This window comes from Manis pentadactyla, chromosome 11 (assembly GCF_030020395.1).
Source record: "Manis pentadactyla isolate mManPen7 chromosome 11, mManPen7.hap1, whole genome shotgun sequence".
Lineage (NCBI taxonomy): Eukaryota > Metazoa > Chordata > Mammalia > Pholidota > Manidae > Manis > Manis pentadactyla.
Window position 1 is genome coordinate 124,526,777 of NC_080029.1, and position 20,324 is coordinate 124,547,100.

The 20,324-nt window shown below is 36.9% G+C and overlaps 1 protein-coding gene across 7 annotated transcripts in view; it reads right to left on the reverse strand.

Annotated features, from left to right (window-relative positions):
• Positions 1-20,324, reverse strand: part of UBE2Q2 (ubiquitin conjugating enzyme E2 Q2) — a 115,561-nt gene that overhangs the window by 80,252 nt on the left and 14,985 nt on the right. For 5 of the 7 annotated variants that reach the window (XR_005029253.2, XM_036907592.2, XM_057489017.1 and 2 more), the window contains exons 2-4: positions 16,110-16,211; positions 11,635-11,739; positions 3,833-3,889 (exon numbers count right to left, since the gene is read on the reverse strand). Coding sequence is in view for 6 of the 7 variants with exons in the window: in XM_036907592.2 (XP_036763487.2) it covers positions 3,833-3,889; positions 11,635-11,739; positions 16,110-16,211 (264 nt within the window). In the remaining variant the exon portion in view is untranslated. The remainder of the gene's footprint in view (positions 1-3,832; positions 3,890-11,634; positions 11,740-16,109; positions 16,212-20,324) is intronic. The other 2 variants (XM_036907594.2, XM_036907593.2) reach the window with 2 other exon arrangements.

Consider the following 20,324-nt stretch of genomic DNA (forward strand, 5'->3'; position numbering starts at 1 on the left):
CAGAAAGACCTGTGAGTGGGTCCCCACAGCCAGCGCCTCTGGAACAAAGAAAAGCGAGCGCTTTTTTAAAGTCTTAAAGGGACAGGGACCCCACAGCTGGACGGAAGCATCCCGGGACACTTAGCCCAGCAACTGGGAATCCCAGGGAACTCCGGGTGCCGTAACCCCCTGGGCGGACTGTGGAGCTCCACAGCAGCCGGGCAAGAATTAGAAACCCCGCCTGCACGCAGCTGCCCAGCACAAGCCATGAGGGGTCGCTGTTCTCCCAGGAGAGGAAGGCCACAAACCAGCAAGAAGAGACTTTCTCTTAGCCAACTCACATGCCAGCTCCCCACAAATACCTCTATCGCCATGAAAAGGCAGAAAAACTTGATACAGACCAAGATCACAGAGGCAAACCCTGAGAAGGAGATAGACCTAACCAATCTCCCTGAAAAAGAATTAAAAATAAAGCTCATAACCATGCTGATGGAGCTGCAGAGAAATATGCAAGAGCTAAGGGATGATGTCCGGAAGGAGATTACAGAAATGAAACAATCTCTGGAAGGATTTATAAGCAGAATGGATAAGATGCAAGAGGCCATTGATGGAATAAAAACCAGAGAACAGGAACGCATAGAAGCTGACGCAGAGAGAGATAAAAGGATCTCCAGGAATGAAACAATATTAAGAGAACTGTGTGACCAATCCAAAAGGAACAATATCCGCATTATAGGGGTACCAGAAGAAGAAGAGAGACAAAAAGGGATAGAAAGTGTCTTTGAAGAAATAATTGCTGAAAACTTACCCAAACTGGGGAAGGAAATAGTCTCTCAGACCATGTAAGCCCACAGATCTCCCAACACAAGGGACCGAAGGAGGACAACACCAAGACACATAATAATTAAAATGGCAAAGATCAAGGACAAGGACAGAGTATAAACGGCAGGCAGAGAGAGAGAAAAAAGGTCACCTACAAAGGAAAACCCATCAGGCTATCATCAGACTTCTCAACAGAAACCTTACAGGCCAGAAGAGAATGGCATGATATATTTAATGCAATGAAACAGAAACAGAAGGGCCTTGAACCAAGCTTTCATACTGTATCCAGTACGACTATCATTTAAATATGAAGGAGGGACTAAACAATTCCCAGACAAGCAAAAGTTGAGGGAATTTGCCTCCCACAAACCACCTCCACAGGGTATTTTAGAGGGACTGCTCTAGATGGGAGCACTCCTAAGGCTAAATAGATGTTACTAGAGAAAATAAAATCATAGCAAAGAAAGCAGACCAACCAAATACTAACTAAAGGCAAAAAATAAAATCAGCTACCCACAAAAGCAGGTAAAGGAAACACAAAAGAGCACAGAATAAAACAACCAACATGTAAAGAACGGAGGAGGAACACTGCTGGTGGGAATGTAAATTAGTTCAACCATGTGGAAAGCATATGGAGGTTCCTCAGAATGTTCAAAATAGAAATACCATTTGACCCAGGAATTCCACTTCTAGGAATTTACCCTAAGAATGCAGCAGCCCAGTTTGAAAAAGACAGATGCACCCCTATGTTTATCGCAGCACTATTTACAATAGCCAAGATATGGAAGCAACCTAAATGTCCATCAGTAGATGAAAAGATAAAGAAGAGGTGGTACATATACACAATGGAATATTATTAGCCATAAGAAGAAAACAAATCCTACCATTTGCAACAACATGGATGGAGCTAGAGGGTATTATGCTCAGTGAAGTAAGCCAGGTGGAGAAAGACAAGTACCAAATGATTTCACTCATCTGTGGAGAATAACAACACAGAAAAAAACTGAAGGAACAAAACAGCAGCAGACTCACAGAATCCAAGAAAGGACTACCAGTTATCAAAGGGAAAAGGACTGGGGAGGATGGGTGGGAACGGAGGGAGAAGGGAGGCAAGGAAGAAAGGGGGCCTTACGATTAGTATATATAATGTGGAGGGGGGCACCGGGAGGGCTGTGCAACACAGAGAAGACAAGTAGTGATTCTACAGCATCTTACTACGCTGATGGACAGTGACTGTAATGGGGTTTGTGGGGGGGGACTTGGTGAAGGGGGGACCCTAGTAAACATAATGTTCTTCATGTAATTGTAGATTAATGATACCAAAATAAAAATAAAAATAAAAAATAAATTAAAAAAAAGAATGGAGGAGGAGGAATAAGAAGGGAGAAAAATAATCACCAGACAGTGTTTTAAAAAGCTCAATAAGTGAGTTAAGTTAGACAGTTAGATACTAAAGAAGATAACCTTGAACCTTTGGTAACCACGAATCTAAAGTCTGCAATGGCAATAAGTACATATCTTTCAATAATCACCCTAAATGTAAATGGACTGAATGCACCAATCAAAAGACACAGAGTAACAGAATGGATAAAAAAAAGCAAGACCCATCTCTATGCTGCTTATAAGAGACTCACCTCAAACCCAAAGACATGCACAGACAAAAAGCCAATGGATGGAAAAAGGTATTTCTTGCAAACAACAGGGAGAAAAAAGCAGGTGTTGCAGTAGTATCAGACAAAATAGATTTCCAAACAAAGAATATAACAAGAGATAAAGAAGGACATTACATAATGATAAAGAGCTCAGTCCAACAAGAGGATATAACCATTATAAATATATATGCACCCAATACAGGAGCACCAGTATATGTGAAACAAATACTAACAGAACTAAAGAAGGAAAGAGAAAGCAATGTATTCATTTTAGGAGACTTCAACACGCCACTCACTCCAAAGGATAGATCCACCAGACAGAAAATAAGTAAGGACACAGAGGCACTGAACAACACACTAGAACAGATGGACCTAATAGACATCTATAGAACTCTACATCCAAAAGCCACTATTTACAATAGCCAAGAAATGGAAGCAACCTAAGTGTCCATCAGTAGATGAATGGATAAAGAAGATATGGTACATATACACAATGGAATATTATTCAGCCATAAGAAAGAAGAAAACAAATCCTACCATTTGTAACAACATGGATGGAGCTAGAGGGTATAAATAAGCCAGATGGAGAAAGACAAACACCAAATGATTTCACTCATATGTGGAATATAGGAACAAAGAAAGACTGAAGGAACAAAACAGCAGCAGAATCACAGAACCTAAGAATGGACTAACAGTTACCAAAGGGAAAGGGACTGAGGAGAATGGGAGGGAAGGGAGGGATAAGGGTGGGGAAAATGAAAGGGGGTATTATGATTAGCATGTATAATGTGGGGGGGGGGGCATGGGGAGGGCTGTGCAACACAGAGAAGACAAGTAGTGATTCTACAGCATCTTACTACACTGATGGACAGTGACTGTAATGGGGTTTGTGGGGGGGACTTGGTGAAGGGGGGACCCTAGTAAACATAATGTTCTTCATGTAATTGTAGATTAATGACAACAACAACAACAAAAATTCTTAAGATGATTTTTCAACATGAGATTGTTTCATTACTTTTAGTGAGTAGTTCCTGAAATGTTCTCTTTTTATACAAAGACAGAAGTTTTTAAACAGTAGTTCTTACAAATAATCAAATACAGGCTAATTATTCACTATTATTAAATGCAAATGTAATTTTTAGTGCTAAATATCAAGAACTCTTGTTTTCCAGAAAATCAAATCTAAGGACATCAGATAAGCAATTTGCTTAAAAGTATATAGTTAGAAGGTAAAGCCAGATTTTTGAAATTATATTCAATTTCAAATACAACATGCCTTTCATTATTCCACCTTATACTGGTTTACAAAGGAGATTAGAGAATTAAATGTTCAAAAATGAATATATTTATAAAATGTTATTCTTACATAAAGTACCTACTTCAGTCATCTCTTCCTCTTCCTCCTCTTCTGAGGTCACTTCTTCTGTTGTCCCATTCTGAAAAGGAAAAAGAACTTTCCAGGGCTATACAGAACAAACAAGCATACACTGGGCACATCAGAAGACTTCAGGGACAAACTATCAATCATCTGTTACTACAGTTCCACTAACAGAGAGCTTCTTAAAGTTGAAACATTTACTTTTAAATCCAGCTTTAGTTGACACTTTTTTATCGGCTTTTTAAGAAGAAACAATTTTGAACCATTCAACTTGATAGTTGCCTTAGGAATAAAAAAAGGCAGTCATTGGCTAGCCAGAGACGGGTAAGATTCCTCAAGGGAGGAAAAACCTAAGACAGGCACAGTCGCAGGGGGGCCATCAGGTGAGAAATTGGGGATCAACAGAGGTGAGGCTTAGAACCTCACCCCCCGTTTTGAGAGAAATCTTCTGCATCCGTGGATGTTTTGTTGCCCTTGTCTAGCTTGGATTAATACTTAGCTTATAGGTGCACACCTGATCATCTACATTTGCTTTCTTACAGCACTAAACTATGTTTTCTACCTTTATCTTGCATCCACCAACCACTTCAGCATTTTATTAAAAATAATAATAATAATAATAATAAGGGAGAAATGTGGGATTCACATATAAATCAAGTATAAAAATCAAACGAATATTCATATTTGACCTGATTGTTTATAGTTCATAATGTGTGATCAAAACCGAAAGTTTCTGTGACGACTGCCCTTGTACTGTTCACCATGTAAGAACTTATTCACTATGAAAGAATTTGTACACCATGTAAGAACTTGTTCGTTGTGCTTCAGAAGATCCGAGACTGATGAGAATTAGACTTGGGGTGGATTAATGATTGTGCATTGAGTCCCCTGTACAGAATTTTATTGTTGTTAACTGTTAACAACCATTTGATCAATAAATATGAGAGATGCCCTCTCAAAAAAAAAAAAGGCAGTCAAATATAAAGTAAAACTGAAAAAACCTTTAAAACATATTCTAATTTAAAATAAGAGAACATTTCACACATATGGGTATGTACATACGGTTATGGTTTCATTTGCTTAAATATCCCAAACGATGGATTCCTGAAAAACCTTAACTTTGAAAAGCCTGTATATTTCCATAAATCCGACTACTTTACATTTAAAAATGTGTTATAAAGGAACAGACACTTCACAGAACTAAGAATTAAAAAATTATCACCATTTCACTAAAGAGATATTTTTTCTTTTTACAACATTTTATTTACCATAGACTATTTCTCTACAAGATGTAATTTATGACTCATTCACAGAGAATCTGATGGGATTTAAGGAGAGGCCTTCGTACCTAGTTTTGGCAGAGTTCAATAAGACATGTTTCCTGGACCAGAGCATAGGTTACATAAAGTCAGTAGGATTCTTCTTCCCCAGAAATCCTTGCTTTATTTGTTCCAACTACAGCTGGTAAGGACCACTTATGCAGGAGGCCTACCTTGATTGCCTCTTAGTGTGGGTGTCAGAACCAGAGAAAAAAGAATTTTTTAATGTAACTCAAAGCAGCAGAGTTATCTCCTAATAGACTTATCTCTTTCTTTTTGTCAGGGGTTAGAGAGTCCCCCTGCCAACACCCCCCCATTCACATGCCACATGCAAACCATGAGAGTAGCCATAGCAGAGAAGAGTGACAATTGCTAAGGACATCCATATCAACAATTGATATTGATCAATAGTATACTTCATCTAAAAATGTAGCAGATAACCAAGGATCAGAAGAGAAAGACTAGCAATATTTTTTCATGAAGACTAGATATTTGAAGACTGGCAATCTGAAAGAAAGGTACCAAGTTGAACAAGCAGAACAAGAGACCTGAAGCATTATTAATGAAGAAATAAAAGAGAATAAAAAGATTTAGTTGGAATCTTTGACAGTAACTAAGGAGATACTGCATCTACAAAATATGAAAAGACTACTATGCAAAGGACAAGGCAGTTCTGGGAAATCAAACAGATCTCCCCTCAAAAAAAAGAAAGAAATTCATTCAGTAGAAGGGCCAGAGAGCACAACTGACTTAAACAAACAAAACATTTATGATTAAGAAGATAACCAAATTGTGACATTCCCACAGAATGTGAAGAAAAAGTAGACATGGGGACTAAAGAAGAGAAGAAATGAAAAAGAGTTCATGAAAATGGAATATGGGAATGAATAAAGAGATCCCATATCCATCCGGTATTAATCTAGAAGACAAAAGTAAAGAAATAAAAGAGACAAATGTTGCCAAACTAAAGAGATTTCAGAATATTAAGTGGCCTGAATGCCCCAAAGGAGTATTAAAAGTAAAACCCCTTACTTCACAGGTAAAGAAAAAAGTCTATTCCAACTTACAAACAGAAAAAATAAAATACAGAGAAAGAAGTAAGAATCAGACAGGTATCAGACTTTTCATTTGTAACAATAAATACCGGAAGATAAAAGTGTAAAGACCCTGGAAGAGACTCAATTAAGGATTTAGAATTCTATATCTAGTTTATCAGGGCAGGAGCTGTGTCTGTGTTTGTTCACAACTGGATCCTCATCACCTATACATAGTCAGGTAGAAAGTTGTTGACTGAGTAATAAAAATAGACACTGAGTATTCAAGGAACACTCTATACACACTCCAAAAATTCTTTCTAGAAAACAAAGAAAAGACATTATTCATGGGTGTACTTGGGGGTGGGGGTAAGAGAACCACAGAATACAAGAAACAGCAACAAGGAAAGACAGTAGTAAAATCAATGGTTAAGTCTAAGCAATTGCTCATAATGCAGCTGAGAGGTTACAGGGCATATTCTCTGACACAGTGAAAAACTAAAAATCACCCAAAAATCACATGAGAATGTTTTAAAATTTCTTTTCTAACTAACTCAAATTTAAGAAGAAATTGACCCTCCTGAGTCAGTAATCCAACTCCTAATTATAAGTACATGCCCAGAGAAATGCTTGCATAGGTATAGCATGAAATATGGACAAGAATGATCACAGTAGCACTGCTCCTAATTGCAAACTGGGATCAACTCGTGTCTATAAACAGTCAAATGGAAAAATTGGTTATGGTATATTCAAACAACAGACTAAATGTAGCAATGAAAAAGAACTACAGCCACACATATGAACGAATAAACACAATGTTGAGCACAAGACAGATATGAAAGACAATACACATACAGACAGTATGATTCTTAGTATGAAGCTCAAAAACAGGCAACGCTAAATAAACCATATTTTTCAAGGACACATATATGGGTGAGAAAATGAGAGAAAACTAAGGAAAATGACTGGTACACAGGGAAATGTTAATCTGGAAGGAGTCTGCAGATGGCTTCCAATGTACTAGCAATGTTCTTTTTTTGTCGCCTGAGTGGTGGCTAGGTGATGAGTCCCAGAGTCACTGTAACTATTTGTAACACTACACACTAAATTTGTTATATGTTGTCAATACATACTATTTAAAACCTTTTTGTGTGAAATATAGTAGAAGTAATATGAACAAAAGATAAGACTCAAACTACTTAGGAAATAACAAACTATTTAGGAAATAAGTATACTAAATTTTAAGATTTGTGTAATAAAGTCAAACAACACTCAGAAGAAAATGTATATCCTTACATGTTTGTTAATTATATCACCCTGATCCAATAAACTAAAAAAGAAAAAGGATCAAGATTCAAGAAAAACATGAAAAAGAAAATGTATCAATTTAAAAAATAAAACGAGAGCTGATTCTTTCAAAAGACCAATAAAATAGACAAGACTCTGACAACTAACCAAGATAAAGAAACTTTAGAAATGGAAAGATTACAACCACAAAGCAGCAGAAAGCCAATACTATGCCTATCTTCACAACAGCTTCGAAAGTATAGATGAAGTGACCATTTTCTAGAACCTAAAATTACTACAACTGACTGAAAAGACAGAAAATCTGAACAGAGCAATACACAGAAAAGAAAAAAAGGATCAGATCCAAATGTTTGTTTAAACCGGGGTTGCTCAACTTTGGAACTATTGTCATTTGGAGCCAAATAAGTCTTTGTCATGTGGGGGGAACTGTCCTGACACTGCAGGATCACCAGTAGCATCGCCTCTACTCACAAAACGCCAACAGTGCCCTCCCAGCCAGGTGTGACAACCAAGCATATCTCCAGGTATATCTAAATGTCCTAGGAAAGGCAAACTGCCCCCTGCTTGAAAACTGATTTAAACCGCCCTAGAACTTGGGGAAAAAAAACAACAAAAAAAAGACACAAAGCTTCCCAAGTCATTTTATAAGACTGTGTAATTCTGATACTAAAATGAAAGAAGAGCCTAAAAGGAAACAAATTATACTACAATCTCACTTAAATAAGAAAAATCCAAAATTAAAAATATCACATCCACTGTGTCCCCCTAGCTATGTAGGTACTGAGTGTTTGCTATGGGAATAAAATTATTCAAAACTAGGAAGTTTCTTCATGTACTTCACAAGTTATTTTACATCCTATGTGGAATTATATGCACAATCATGAAAAACAACGTAGGTGTGCATGATATACTATTAAGTGAAAAACATAAATTTCAGACATTCCAGAGAAGGAAAATTGAACACAGAATATACTTTTCTTACATCCCCTCTCTTTTCGGAGGCTTCACTAGAATTATAGTAAAGAATGACCACTGTATAAAAACACAATGATAACAAGAAGAGAAACAGGCCTATCAACAGGAAAGAGAATTCACTCGTGCTAATGGAGTAAACAAGTAGAGCTACAGGTTAGGGGATAATAAGGAGACTAATTTGTTCACAGCACCCTAGAGAAACTCTAAACTCCAAGACACCAAGTATACTAGATAGCCGAAGTGACAGGACAGAAAACAGATTAACCAAAAGTCTATACGTAGGCCAACCCCCAAAACACACTACCCTCCCCCCAACCTCCTCAAACAGAACCCAGGCAAATCTACATCTACCTCAAGCAAGAAACTATAACGTTTCGTGTCCAGAGAAACCAAGCAGTTCCAGTCATCATTTATTATGACATCAGGAAATAGAGAAGTGGGGGTGGGAGTTGGAAATCAGCTTAAATTCCCCCTAAAAGCTATCAGTCAACAAGTCTTGGTTACAAAGAACTCCCAATCAGCTTTTCAGTACCTCTTTCAAATATGTAGGAAAAAAAAAAGGAAAAACATATATGTAAATGAGCAAAAATAAAGTATTTGAGGTAACTCTTCAAAAAGAAAAAAAAGACCAGGATAAATTAGAAAAAACTGGCTTTAATTAAAGAAAAAGTAGAGATGCTAGAGAAGGAGAGGACAAGAGTATCAAAGTAACTCCTTAAAGACACTTATGAATGTATCACATCTGTAAAACAGAAATAGAATGAATAACAAACAGTCAAAGAACAAAAAATAAAAGCTCTTAGAAGTTATGGTTTGTCTCTGGAGAGGACCCCCAATGAACTCCAACTCCCAGCATTCATCAACCTACAGAGTCCCCCTCCAACAGTCAATCTGGGCTGGCCCTGTGAGTTGCTTTAACTAATAAATGTGGCAGAAATGAGGCTGAACCAATCTTACTATGTTGATGGACAGTGACTGTGAACGGGGATGTGGGGGGGACTTGGTGAAGGGGGGAGCCTAGTAAACATAATTTCCTTCATGTAATTGTAGATTAATGATACCAAAATAAAAAAAAGAAATAAAATAAAAAAAAGAAATGAGGCTGAACCAATTTCAGATCTAAGTCTTAAGATGGCCTGGAAGCATTCCACTTTTGTGCTCTTGGAAGCCAAGAATAAGAATTCTGAATACCTTCCTGAAGAAGAGAAGCCACATAAAGAGACCTGGGAAGATAAGATGCCATATGGAGAGAAAAGCCATATGAAGAAATGCCAAGGCGCCATACATGTTAGTGAAGAAGGCATGCTGGACATTCCAGTGTAGTCGTGGGACTATCAGCTCCAGCAACTAGCTGACTGTACAGTGAGGCCCGCAGATAAACTGTCCAGCTAAGCCTAGTCAATGCACACAATCATTGAGAGAATGAATAAATTATTGTTTTAATCCATTAAGTTCTGGGGTAAAAGCAGCAATAAATCACCAAAACAAAATTTAAAGTTACGACTGTCCAAATAAAATTTCCAGAATTCCACAATTTGAAATTAAAAGACAAAAAGATAGACAATAGAGCTACTATAAGACATACAAAGACTCAAGCAAAGAGGTCTAAAATCTGATTAGTAGGCATTCCAAGATGAACAAAGAAAATGGAGAGACAAAGTTACCACAGAAAAATACACGTGAATATTTACCCAAGGAGAAAGATTCAAGAATCTGAATTTAAAAGGCCTATCCTTACTAAGTGGCCAGAAACAATAAATTTAAAAAGACCACAACTAAGTATACTACTGTGGTATTTCAGAACATCAAGGAAAAGAGAAACTCTTACAAGGTTTCTAAAAGTCATGCGGAGATGATTAAGACTCAGAATGACATCAGGCTTCAACAATACCATTGGCTACAATACAACAGCACAGACTATGGAATTCTAAAGGCAAATTATCTTCTACCTAGAATTATATATCCAACCAAACTATTAATCAAGTGTGAGGGCAGAATATAACAGCAGTTAACATTTATTAGGCATTTAATATGCTCCAGAAACTGCTCTAGGTGATTTACATGTACTACCTCGTTTCATCTTCATAGCTCTCCCAAAATACAGGTACTACTCTACTTCCCCCATTTTGCAAATGGGAAATCGATGCACACAGTGAGTAATTAGCCCAATATCATACAGCTAAATAAGCAACAGAACCAAGATTCAGAACTCTGGTGCTCTGACCATATGTTTTGAGAAGTCAGAACTCAGAAAATAAACTATTCTTTCATACTTTCTTAGGATTTTACCTGAGGATATACTCAGGCAAAATGAGAAAAAGTAAGCCAAGAAAGATATGAGATCAGGAAGCAATGGATCTACTCAAGCAGAGAAGACAAGAAAAATTTCAAGCTGACAGCTACACAGCGGGCTCGGAGAACCACCCATCAACACCAGCCCAGAAGAGCCAAAGCCTCCAAAAGAGGGAGATCTCACAGAAAAGGAATCCAACATTAACTTCTTAAAACTAAAAGGAGTGACTATTATTACTGTTGTTGTTACTACTAGCATAAGGAAGACATTGCAAAACAAAAGAGCTCTACAAGAAAGGAAGTATCATAACAGAGAATTCTACACTATGAAGTCCTGATGATAAATAATGATTATTCATGACTAAACATGATGTTTTAGGAAGGGGAGGTATGGGTAAATGGATAAGAGAGCTAAATCCTTATCTATCATAATATAAAATCAAAAAATTATGCCTGAATAGGTAAATACATAAATTTAGAAAAGTCAGAGGTGGTGATAAGCTAGTGAGCTCTTCTGCTTGGAGGAGATAACATTTGGGTTAGGCCTTAAAAGAACAGAAGGGCTGAAAGAGATGGCATTCAAGAAGGTAAATGAATACACAAAGGCAAACAATTGAAAAAGCAAGGAATGGTCATGAAAACCAGGAATATTAGCAGCAAAAAGGTGCTGGTGGGGAGGGGAGCAGTTGTTTGCCTATCATAGTTAATATCAGCAGCTCCAGAGAATGAAAATGTTTTTAGTGCCTAAAACAATCCAATGGGAAAACAACTGCCCTCTAAAGAAGATGTATAACAGTAAGAAAAATCATCATAGTTTTACTTTTGCTTGAGACAATTTATTTTAGCTCTTGAACACTAGAGAATTTTTACTTTACCTGACCCGTGGGTAGTGGCTGATCTAGCATCTCAACATCCAGGTGCTTAGGAAGGTTATATAATCTGCAGAGTTCACATATCAACCACTTCAATTGCTGACGAAGCTACAAAACACATTTCAGTAAGTAAGCATTAGGTTAAAGATCCCTTAGAAGACATGAATAATGCTATGACTAGTGTAACCAATCCAGTAGGAAATGAAAAAAGCTTGTCATTGCTCAGTTACAGCCTACAGATAAATAACACTCTTTAAAAAATATTTTTACGGGCTGCTAGTGTAAGAAAGTTACTATGGCTTGAGCACAGTCCCTACAACTGACACAGAGCAAAATGACATCAACAAAGAAGCAGAGGAAGGAGTACTCCAGAGACTGTCCAGTTTTCAGCTGGAAACTTCTTTTCTTAGGAACTTATAACTTCAAACAAGAGTACATTAATACGTCAATGAAGTTACAAAAAATAGAGGCAGTGTTGTTGCACTTGGGTTATATAAAATTATCCTTTCCACAGTCATGCTCATTTAAAAGTAGAAGCAAATGTGGTCTAGTAGACAGAGCCTTGGAATCTAGATGACCTGGGATACAGTATCTAACTCCCAGCCTTAGTATTCCATCTGTAAAACAGGAAGTTAAAGTCTTCACATAATGGTGAAGATTAAGTGAAACCTTCTGTGAGAACACCTGACACTTAGTAGGCTCTTAAGTGTTTGTCTAAAAAACAAACAAACAAACAACAAAAAAACCCAGAAAACCTCACTGGAAAAACTGCAAAGAATAATAACTCCTTAAGTTTCCATTTATAAATCCAGATTTTTGTAAGCATATTTACTTTAAACAAGTAAGCAAGGTAAATTATGTGCAAAAAACATGTTTTTAATTGTTTTAAAACTGTTTTCAATGTACAAGCTTAGGAATTATGGTTTAAGAATGGTCAATACCTAGAGAGCTACTTAGGCAACTTACTTCAGTTGGTCAGGAACAGTTGCTGGATATTTTGGACCAAGAAAACAAACATGGCATTAGAATGGGTTAAATAAAGCAAAAAATAAGCCTCTCCAAAGTGGACAGAAGAGCAAGTAGAAATTAGTAAAGCTGAAGAGTAAAATTATTCAAACAAAAATCCTCAAGCTTAAAAGGCAGCAAAGCCCCACTGTGAATTTGTTATACACCCAATAAGCTCCATTTTGTGCTAAGTACATAATAAGGATGAGGTAGGGTGACCTGCATACACCACAGACACTCCAGCCTGACACAGGAAGAGCTATAGGAGAACAGCTGAAAAGGCAGACGTGTGGCAGATCGTACCAAGCAGCAAGAAAAACAAGGTGATAAAACACCTTCCAGGAATTTCAACTATATGCTCCCCCCTCAATAAAAGTGTTTGAGGGATAGGAAAAAGAAATTAAGATCATGGGGAAGGACTTAAGAAATATTCAGAAGGTAGATGGACTTGTCTTGGAAACTTATTAGATAGTTTGGGTGGGGGAGTGGGGGAAGTGGTCAGGAAATACTGGCATAAAAGAAACTCGAACATAGTTCCCAGGTCAGGCATGGGTGACAAGTTCCATTACTTCATTCTGTCCCATTCACAATCACAAAGAGAATTACTGAGGGAAAATACAAAAGGGGTGGTGGAATACTGGGAGGCAGATGAATTTAAATTTAGATGTAATCATTCTGAACAGCCACGGCACACTGAAGTGAGATCCCTGGATTTATGTGCTATACAGACAGATATATGGGTTTGAAACTCAGGAAATACATCTTAACTAAAAATATAGATTTAGAAATCCCTGTAATACAGGTCATGATAAGTAATGGGAGTAAAAGATTACTCAGAGAAAAAACACAGAATGAGAAGAAAGAAGCCGACTAATACAGAAGAGCTCTGAGGAAGCCAAAGCAAGGCAATGAGAGAAAAACGGGAGACAGGGATCTGACAGACATCGTCATTAGATTACCAGTTCCCAGAGGACAGAGATGTACGAAACCCTGTCTTTTGTACCCACCTCTTATCAGAGCCTAGTATAGAAGCTAGTCAATTTTTTTAAAAGTACTTTTCTGTGTTTTACTATTAACAATCTCCTGCTACCCAGGAGAAAATAAAGTATGTGTAAACCAGCGCAAGTATAGATTATTTTTACAACAATGTATACAAAAGAGCCAGGTTATAGATAATATTCCACACCTTGTTTTTTACTTAGTATTTCTTATAAAGTTGTATGTAGACTGGCTGCATTCTTTTTAACTACAACATAATATTCTATCATACAACTATACACAGTAATACTCAACCATTTCTTTATTGGCAGACATTAAGTAATGTGTTTGTTGGACTAAGGAATTTTTCGACAAGGAAACAATCAATAGTAGTAGCAAAATGCTACAGACAAGTCAATTTTAAGACTAAAAAAGGCACCACTAGATTTGGCAACAAGAGAGAAAAAATTTTAATGCAACAATGGAGGTAGAATCTAGATTATAATGAATTAAGTGAATTAAAGGTGAGGAAATTTGGCTTACTCTGTGAAGAAACCAGACTATGAGATAACTGGTATAGATTATAAGAGTGGAAGATTTTTTTTCTTTTATGTAAATAGATTTTTATAAATAAAATTAGACCCGTTTTATATTCTATACCATTTTACTTTATGAGTATGTTTTAATGGAGTATTTTAGGCAATGAAAAATAACTACTATTTCTGCTACTACAAAACTTAACACCTTCAGTCTTCAGAGGGGACCTCTTTAAAGGCAGCAACAGTAAGGCTTTGTCTATCACTCTTCCCGTCCTATCACTCCCCTGCTGGAGATGTGAGCATGTAGCTGACTAGCTTTTACTTTTCACCTCTAACCTTCCTGACATACAGACCCATTTTACTCTTGTAACACTCTTCAAACTGATGTTCTTCTGTTCTTAATTTTCAGAGTAGATACGTCTAAACCACTTATAACTTATTTTAACAAAAATATACGGTAACTCTTAGATTTAACTCTTCTCCAAATGGTCAGTTCTCCCAGTACTATAGAATATTCTTTCATTATTGAGTATTTTAACTCAATTTAACTTACTCTAAGTTCTCAATCACCATGACTCTGCTTCCAAACTTCTATTGCCTTTCTCTGTTCAGTTCAGTGCTAGGACACAATATTTTATTTTATTTTATTTTATTTTATTTACTAATATCTAGTTGGGCAAGTCTCTCATTACATTTTTTAACTTCATTATTGTCTTTTATTATTTACTCTTCCAAACAAACTTCAGTCTTTTGTCAAATTTCAAAAATAAGTCTGTTGGGATTTTCTGTAGAATCATTATACATTCAATTTATAAACTAACATGAAGCTATGGAGATAACTGACATATTTATAATATGGAGTCTGCCATATAGGAAAACCATAGTCATCTTTCATTCCACTCAGCAAATTTTTGTAATTCTCTTGATACAAGACCTGCACACCTACCTTTGTAGGTGTTTAACTGCTATAACTGTCAACACAATGTTTCCACTGTATTTTCTATCTGATTACAGCTGATATTTGGGAACACAACTGATTTTTATGCAATAGAGCTTCTAACCAGTCATCTTAAAAATTGTTTTTTCAGTTAATTCGTTTGTTTGTTTTTTAGTAAACAACCACATTACCTGCAAATAAGGACTGAAATTTTTCTTTAGGGGCTTTACAATATCATGGAAAAATGTAAGGATAATGTTAACTTAAAAAAAGGGTATAAAACTATATACAATATGACTTAAACTATTTAAACATATGTATAAAAGTATATGTATTCTACTAACAAGAGGAAAAAAACACTGACAGAAAATAGCCATCATGTCAACATTGGTTGTATCAGGTAGAGAAATTACGGAAGATTTTTATTTTCCTGTTTTTTACTTATTTTATTTACCAGTTCTCTTACAATGGTCATTTACTAGTTTTATAATCAAAGACAACAGGGCTTTAAAATTTTTATGAAATGGAAAATCATATTTCTTTTTATTAAAAAAAAAGCTTTCATCTGCATACCTTTTTGGCTTTTACTTCAGTTACAGACTCTTGAAAGAAAAAGCAATTCCCTAACACTAACACTGGTATCATCCCATCGCTATTTCCCCTTACATCTATCTCAGTCTCTTTCCCTTTTTCTACTTCTCATGCTTGGTTAGTGATCTCCCCCCAAAAATGCTTGATTGGTTTAAAGTTATAATTTATGTAAAAGAGACTACCTAATTCCTGATCTAAATTACGGCTACACCTATGAGGGAATAAAAAAGAGAAACCAAGTAGTAAACAGAGTTTGAAGGACTGAAAACAAACAAAAAACAATAAAAACCTGGTCCTTAGCTCCTCTAAGGTCATCAAATAATCATCAATCAGGCTTTTACATCATATTACCTCCAAAATTCTATATTTAATGTTCACGGGGGGGGGGGGGGAGTGGGGGGTGGAAGTAGCTTGGCTTATTTTCTCACCGAATTGCTGTCCTTAGTATCTTCCAGGCGCTCCAAAACTGATGTCAGATTTGGGTCATCAGAGTCCACAAACCATATTGGTGAAGAAGACGGGTAAGATTCCTGTTACAGAGACACTTATGTTAAACACACACACACACACACACACACATATATATATACATAAAGACTGACCTAGATATACAATTAAACCACACCACTAAATGCAAGATGACCACAGATTTACGTAAAATATGTCAAGGAGAAGAAAAGCAACACATTAAAATCCAAGGGTGGAGAAACAAGTTTATCTTCATGGATTTTTTTTAAACAAAATTTTACAGTTTAATCCTACCTGTTCTGTTACATAATTTGTAAGTCTACAACCGAACAAAATAAGTACTTTACCCAATAAGCAGTATGATTTAAAACAGAAGAGAATATATTACACAAATTATGTTTCATCAAAGCAGAAAAAAATGGTATTCATGCACCAAGGAAGAGAGGCTTCCTTCCTTTATGAAGAAAGGTCTAGCATGGCCTGAACTCTTCAGCTTTAACCTTTTTTTAAGGGCTTTAAAATCTGGAATCATAGTAAATCCCTCAAAAAGCAAAAACAATTAAAAAAACAAAAGAAAACCAATCTTGAAATACAGTCTTGGGATTTAAACCATACTACTTTTGCTTTTTAATATAATAAAGCTAGATTTCTAAAATTTATCTAGATGAAATCTAACTGAATTTTTAAGGTAAACCAAAGGAGTAAATATTGAGGCATATGTTTTTAAATCCTTACAAATGCTAAAAATGATTTTTAAAAATCCATCACACAAACTAGGTACTACTATTAGTAGTAATATATATGCTATTATTTCTACGGAAGTTACTTTGAGATTTTTCTCCATTAGATAATTGGCCCTAAAATCAATCCCATTTAATTTTGCGTCTTTCCTAATAATATTCTAACCCTTCTTAGATTGTAGGGAGGAATGTAGCATCTAGAGGAACAGATTTCTTAAACGAGGTTAAGATTTCTTAAATACAACAGGCTTTAGAAAGTAGAACAACAGCAACATAGCTGCCACAGGGCTACATTTACTTGCCACAGGAGTTGGGCTTTGTGACGGGCATTCTCCTTGTACAGCCAGTGTATGTGCTGCAGCTCAGAGGTCAGTAATCTTGAACACTGTAGTAGGCTGCTTCTAAAATGGCCCCAATAATCTTAACTTCCTGTTATTCATGCCCTTGTATAACTCCCTCCTCTGGACTTAATAATTTACTTCTAACAAAGAATACAGCAAAAGTAATGGGCTATCACCTCTGAGATTGAGAACTTCTGTCTTGCTCACCCTCCCCTGCTCTCTCATTAGGTCCCTCTGATGGAAGCCAGCCAGCTACTGAAGCCCACATCCACATGGCAAGGGACTGAGGCCTGTGAGCCACTTAGTAACTGAGGCCCTCCAACCACAAGCCTATGAGATGAATCCTATCAAAGACTACATGAATTAGCTTGGAGATGGATTCTACCCCAAACCAGCCTCAACGTGACTGCAGCATCAGCCAACACGTTTACTGCCTTAGGAGACCCCCATCCAGGGAACCCAGATAACTGTGGAGATTAACACAAAGAAACAGTGAGATAATGTTTGTTATTTTAAGCTGCTAAGTTTGTTACAGAGCAACTGATAATTCAAACACCATAAAATTCCAACATTTTAATCCATCACACAAACTAGGTACTACTATTAGTAGTAATACATATGCTATTATTACATATATATTTTAAAAAGCACAATTAGATGTGTTAATTTATTTTGGGGGGGAGCCAGGGTAGACCCTTTTATTGAGAGAGAAAGTGAGAGGACAGAACTCCTGGCTCATGCCAGGAGGGGACAAGAGAGCCTTAGATGTGTTGATTTTGAAAAGTTACTGAACTAAGCATTAGATACTTTCACTATTGACATTTACTCCATTCATTTTTACTATTTTCTATTATAAATTAGGGAAAAGCCATTATTATCAGATACTTGCTGTAGAACAATTAGGTTCTAGTCATGGAAAGGCAAGAATTTTACAAAAACAGTTTTAAAGAAGCATTGCTCTGACAACTATAATCTCGATTATAATATAGTTGAAGCCACAGAAACCGAATATTTTTGAAGAATTTTATCAAATATTCTTTAAAGAAAAAAATTATTGCATTGAAGTTGGACACCATTTTATTTACTTAGTAATGGTTTATTTTTGTATTCTCATTCCTCTCTTACTGTGTCCTAAATCTTATAGGCTAAACTGTCTCAAATTAATCCTGTTCTTAAAGAAAGCTAACTACTTATTGATTATTGCATTTTCTTCTTAAAATTCTTCAGCCCAGTTTGGGAACATACCATCTATACCACTTTTATATTTTTATAGGCTAAAGAAAATCTAAAATGAAAACAAGACTAAATTTAGAACTTTATTGTACAGATTAGTGTTTGTCTAGTAAACTTCTACTTAAGCAAAATATATGGATAGTCATTCTGGGCTATAACCCCTCAAAAATCCACATTAGAATTGCACACACACAAAAATTACTTTCCCTCTATGATGTTTTTCTAATCCTATACATGAGAAGGCAGTAGAAGATATATAATAGACCTAGGCAACTACTGTCAAGAATTCTCAAAGTAGGGCCCTCAGACCCCAAGGTCCAAACTACTTCTACAAGAATACTAAGACGTTAATTGCCTTTTTCACTGTATTGACTATGCACTAATGGTGAAAATACAATAGTGGGTAAAAAAGACGACCCTTACAGCAGATAAAGACAATAACACCAAACTATACTTCTAGTCATGGTATTCTTCACCACCATGCATTCAAGGTATTTATAAGAAGAAAAGGAAGCTTCACTTAAGAATGTCCATGATGAAGCAGTTTAAGTTATTTAAGTATATTTCAATTCTCAAATGTCTTTTTAATATTGCAAGTGATGACCTGACATGAACACTTCTACAGAATACCTGAGAAAAAGCACTTTTGTGACAGAGTTATAAGCTAACTACTTTAAATGGAACAACATTTTCATTTGAAAAGAATGATTACTCCAACTTGGGATTCTGACAGACGTTTTCTCAAAAATGAAGGGGAAAGAGCAGCATGAGAGGTGAGACAGAAACCTCTAAGAAACCACACATAATAGGAAAATATAGCAAATACATCAAATCCCGAAAGAGCAACAGAAAAGAAGGATGCGGCAGACTGCCTACACCTGGGGAAACCAGCAGACCTCAAGGAAAAGGTAAAGTACCAAAGCCCTTCCCCCACCCAAGCTCACCGGAGGGAAGAAAAGAAATGGAGCAGGGAAGTGGTGTAGGCCTATGACCACTGAACACCCAGCCCTGGAGATCCACTCTGGGAGAACGAATCTACATTACATGGTGCTCCAGAGATCAGTGGGCTTGGAAAGCTAAGACTGGCAGAATACTTGGAGAAATTGAGATTCTAGCCACTTGTGGAAAACACATATCCACAACTGGCTGCTCTGGGACAAAAGAAAGGCAGGCAGTCTGAGAGACTTCCCCACAGCAAGAGGGCTGCTAAAGGGGCAAGGATTGCACAGAGCTTGCTGCTCAAGAGAAAGGACAGGTGGACAAAATTGTCCAGGTACACTCTACCCAGCAGGTTAGGAAATTTAGGAACCTCAGGTGCTCCATGCCCCTGGCTGGCAAGGGAGCTATGGGGTCCCCACAGCTATGCGCAGCCTGCTGTGCCTTCCTCCCAGCTGCAACCAGCTCACAAACCAGCTGTCCCCACCATTGTGCCACACCAGCCAGGTGGCAGCCCAGCCTACGGCAGCTAAAAGTGCAAAGCATACAGCCTTCTCCCTGTGCGCTCAGCCCACTGGCCCTGGAAGTGGAGACAGACACTAGAGCCGGGAAGCAGCAACAGCTCTTTAAACCTGGCAGGCACCAGCGCCACTTGCCTGCGACCCCTGCCATAGCTCTGGGGGCTGAGCAGCTCCAGAAAATAGAGCTTCTGGGCATTAGAGGGCACCACTTTCAAATATGAAATGTCAAAGGAACCAGGTTCAAACCAAAATCCCACAAACAACCAGAAAGAGGACCAAGTGAAACTGAACTCATCAAACTTCCCCTTTTCAGATTTCAAAACAAAAATCATAAACATGCTCATGGAGGTACAGAAAAATACTCAAGAACTCAGAGAGGAATTTAGGAATGAGATACAAACACT